This window comes from Manihot esculenta, chromosome 17, assembly GCF_001659605.2.
Source record: "Manihot esculenta cultivar AM560-2 chromosome 17, M.esculenta_v8, whole genome shotgun sequence".
NCBI classification, from domain to species: Eukaryota; Viridiplantae; Streptophyta; class Magnoliopsida; order Malpighiales; family Euphorbiaceae; genus Manihot; species Manihot esculenta.
The window spans coordinates 7,640,778-7,645,598 of record NC_035177.2 but is presented as its reverse complement, the minus strand read 5'-3'; the positions used below and the strand labels follow the sequence as shown (position 1 = coordinate 7,645,598).

At 36.5% G+C, this 4,821-nt stretch overlaps 1 protein-coding gene across 1 annotated transcript; it reads right to left on the bottom strand.

The window, feature by feature from the left end:
- Positions 1-205: 205 nt before the first annotated feature.
- Positions 206-3,759, bottom strand: LOC110605465 (polygalacturonase). The gene is made up of 5 exons (XM_021744057.2): positions 3,559-3,759; positions 3,328-3,461; positions 1,116-1,182; positions 723-1,028; positions 206-610 (listed from the first exon to the last, which is right to left on the bottom strand). The coding sequence occupies exons 1-5, from the start codon at positions 3,757-3,759 to the stop codon at positions 206-208; spliced, it is 1,113 nt and encodes a 370-aa protein (XP_021599749.2).
- Positions 3,760-4,821: the final 1,062 nt, after the last annotated feature.

The window sequence follows — 4,821 nt, the reverse complement described above, 5'->3', positions numbered from 1 at the left end:
TCTCCAGAATGTCCTTTTGCACCATTTTCTGCAAAACAATGCCAAGAACACTAAATTAAGCAGAAATCATGTAAATAATCATCATTAATATCAAGATAAAAAGGACTAAAATATGTTCTATCATTCATGTTAGGTTTGCTATGGGTCCCGGCGACCTTAAGTCGATCTGGATCCTAGCGCCGGTAGCAGTCCGGTTTCCGGGCTGTTACAGCGGCCAAGTCTTAATTCTCACTCCATTGCCAGTGTCGTATATTTTGCAATTCTTCACATAAATTCCATACACAGGTTCTTCCTTCTCGTACTTTCCTAAACTTCCAATACTAATGCCATGCCCATGTCCGCACCTTACGTTTGTGATTCGTACTTGCCTGCTCCCCCGGCCAATGGAGATGCAATCATCATCGGTGATAATGTTTGAATTAATAATGTTGATCTGCTCCGACCGTCCAATGTGAATTCCATCTGTGTTGGGACTATGCCCCGGCGCTTTCACCAAAAACCGCTGGAAGGTGAGGTTTTTGCTGCCGAGGAGATTGATGTGGAACTGCTTGCTATCTATGGAAGTCACGTCCTTGACTATGCTGTTGGTGACGAAGTCAAACCTTAGGTTCTGATACAGTTTTGATAGAACAGTTACGCAGAGAAAACGTAGTTATTATTACTGCCATGAACGGGCCTATGAATGACCGTTGATGTGTAAAGTAGCGTTCGAATTTTCTTACAACTGGAAGTGCTTTCTTGCATCCGTCGCCACAGCTCTTCTGCTGCCAAGCAATTTCTCCTTGTCCGTCGAAGGCCCCACCACCGGATACCGTTAATCGGTCCAGGTATTTCAATGTAACCCAGCTATTCTTACGGTGCTCGCTAGCTTTTGCTGGCGCCACCAACGTTCCTTCCACTTGAAGATGCATGGCACCCTTGCAAGGGCCTAGCAAATCCACCACGCCTAATGAGTACTTCCCTTTTGGTATCACGACTTTGCCGGAACCCGCTGCTCCACAAGCCCCCTTCCACGCACTCAGTAAAGCCTAAAAACGAAAACGGTAATGAAATACCTGACTGCAATAATCTAGGAAATACCGTCGCGATATCGAGAATCGAGTTTACTTTCATACCTTAGTGATATCCGACCCCTCCTTCGCACCATATTTTGTGACATCAAATGTATTGGGCTGAGCTCCGCTGGCAAAGGCAAATAGTAACAACAAATATGTTGTGCACACATGTACCTTGGAACCCATATCTCTCTTTTCAAGGCGCTTCCTCTCTTTCGATATCTACAGCCTATATTGATTTCTAAATGTTTGCGCATTTCTCCTCCTCCGTAAGGCCTTTTATATTTTAGGTGGCTCATTTAATTTACTCAAGGTTTATTACAGGCTGTAGCATTTTCATACATCCCGTTTTCTGTTTTTCCTTTTTGTTTTGCGTTAAATGTTTTGAGCTTAAAAAAAAATAAGCCTACGTACGCTAACCTGCAACTAAAAACTACAACTTCCGCATTTCTCTCTAACATATTCTTTTATATTGGAACCCTTTATAACTTATGCAACAACCTCTTCGTTCTCCCACAATATTCTGGACGTGTTGGATGCGAAACGAGCCCGGAGACCGCACCCACAATTCATTTCCTCATCGTGCATATGGAACAAAATTTTGACAAGTACAGTACAATAGGAAAAGAGGAAAACAAAAAAAGAAATAAAAAAACTAAGAGGCCGTTATTCCGTCTTTTCTCCTTTGGAACCTGAAGGCGTATCGTATTATTTTTCGTGTACTTGATTTTAGCGTCGAAAATATGCTCAGCTTCGATTTTAATTATTTATTAATAATGGAACACAAATATAAAAAAGAAAAAAAACAAAAGGAGAATGCGAAAGAAAAGACATAACAGATATATACATTTTATTTCTCCATTCGAAAAAGGGAAAAAAAAAGAAAAAGAAAGAAAGAAATTCACAATAATAATCTCCGAACATCTTAATATGACACTTCATCTCTTCACAACGGGATATATGCATATATATTTCTCCTTTTTCCCGAAACAAATAAATACTTCTTGAATAAATGAATAAAGAATTGAATAAAGAATCAGCACAGTTACATAGCCGACAACGGTAAATGGTTTATTAGGAAAATAAATTATGCTAGAAAAGCGAAGGATAAATATTTAGAACAACCTGATATATATTTTTGAATAACATTGTTTTAATTGAAAAGGAAAATGAATTTTGAATTATAATGCTAAGCCTATGACTACAGGAAAATAAATTCCATTATACCAAATTTATTAATTTCAAATTATAGCGTTTCAATTAAAAAGTATCATCTTGAACTTTGATATAGTTGAATTTTAACACCGCAACATAATTTACAGCGCGTTTTAATTTTGAATTTTGACACTATTAAATTACTAAGTTCATTCAATAATATATCTTTTATTATTTCATTTTGCATGCCAAGTTTTATATGTTGATTAACTTTTGAAATAGAGGTCTTAAAGAAGTATTTATATAGTATTTAATATCAATTGAAATTTATATATTTAGTTATTGGTGAGCTTTTATATTTGTTTAAGTAAAATGAAGCACATTGTTTAATAGGTAAATTTTTTAAATTGATTTTCTATTTTGGATAGAGCTAAATTGAAATCATATCTGACTATGTTCATTTAAATTGAAAAGGAAAATGAATTTTGAATTATAATGCTAAGCCTTTGACTATAGGAAAACAAATTCCATTATATCAAATTTATTAACTTCAATTTATAGCGTTTCAATTAAAAAGTGTCATCTTGAACTTTGATATAGTTGAATTTTAACACCGCAACATAATTTACAGCGCGTTTTAATTTTGAATTTTGACACTATTAAATTACTAAGTTCATTCTATAATATATCTTTTATTATTTCATTTTGCATTCCAAGTTTTATATGTTGATTAACTTTTGAAATAGAGGTCTTAAAGAAGTATTTATATAGTATTTAATATCAATTGAAATTGATATATTCAGTTATTGGTGAGCTTTTATATTTGTTTAAGTAAAATGAGACACATTGTTTAATAGGTAAATTTTTTAAATTGATTTTCTATTTTGGATAGAGCTAAATTGAAATCATATCTGACTATGTTCATTTAAATTTTAAAAGTGTAATGATAGTCTTGTAAAATAACTATATTGTGCGTCAGACAAATGCGAAACATTCTCCGTTTAAATTAAGAATCAACAAGTGAGTGCATTAACATCCTCTCGGAATCAACTTTTCTATAATCTTAGGCTTAACATTTGTACAAACAGAGTTTGCAGGACCCTTAGATCCGGTGTACCGGAGGTTAACGTTAGAAAGTTCAACGTTCTTGCATGGTACGCTGCTGCTGCATGTCAATTGATCGGCTGTGGGCGTTCTTGACGATCCTCGAATATTCTTGAAGCTGACGTCGCTTATTTTAACTTTTGATGGCTTTTGGAAAAAGTAGCAATATTTTAGCATAATTGTTACACACCCATATATATAAATTCTCCTTCTTGTTATGAAAAAATTAAAATTCAAAAGTTACCTTGCGATTGCATAGGTTATGCGCGCAGTACATTTGATCTATAATGATGGGATTGCTGACGGTTTGCATGACGATATGCTCGAAATGGATATTCGACACACTGCCGCCATGCAATGCGGGCCAAGTCTTAATTCTCACTCCATTGTCAGTGTCGTATATTGTGCAATTCTTCACATAAATTTCAGACACAGGTTCTTCCATCTCGTACTTTCCTAAACTTCCAATACTAATGCCATGCCCAAGTCCGCACCTTACGTTTGTGATTTGTACTTGCCTGCTCCCCCGGCCAATGGAGATGCAATCATCATCGGTGATAATGTTTGAATTAATAATGTTGATCTGCTCCGACTGTAATAGCCGGCTAGAGTCTGACATCAGAATTCCTGTCGTCCGATGGAATTCAGGATGTCGGAATTCTCTAGAAGGGTAAGATTTATGTTTTTCTAAAGTAATGTAGTATGTTTTAATGTTTTAAAGTTAAATGGAACTAAGTTTTTGAAAGAAAAGCACCAAGGAAGAAAAGTCAGGTTCGGCCGCCGAAGGTGAAAGTTCGGCCGCCGAAGGTGAAAGTTCGGCCGCCGAACATGCGTGGCTTTTGGTTTCACGATAGGCCGAAGGTGGTCTGGCCAGCCACCTATAAAAAGGCCCTCAGTCGGTTGAAAGGATAAGGATTGCCTTTTTCTTTCACTTTCAGAGGTGAGACCTTGTCTTCCTTAGGTATGTTTCATGTTTTCATCAAATCTTGCAAAGTTTTGATTGATTTCTATATTGTTTTGAAGGTTTTGAGCTAAAAACTTAAGTTTTGAAGTTTGGAGAATTTGAAGGAGAGTTGCTCCATATCTCCACGTTAGGATCGTTCATCTTCTTGTTTTCAAGAGGTAAGTGAAGATCATGAACTTCTTATTTTGATTTATGGAAGTTTTCTGGAGTTTATGGGTAGAGTTGCATGAATAGGGTAAAGAGTGAGTTTTTGGTGTTTTGTTGATAAAGGTATGTTTATGTGTTATGCTATGTTGTTGTGTTGGGGTTTTAGGTAGTTTTTGACCCCTTTGCGCATATACTTGAGTATATGTATGTTGAGGAATTGTGGAGAGTGAGTTTGAAAGAGTTTGGAGAGTTTTGGCATGAGGCAGAGCAAGGTTCTGCCTTGCTGATGAACCCAACTTCAGCCGCCAAAGAAAGGTTCGGCCGCCGAATATGCTGAAGAGGTGGCTTCAGTTGCCTAAGCTTGCCCCCGAGAGTTTGGACTTTCGGCTCTGGAGA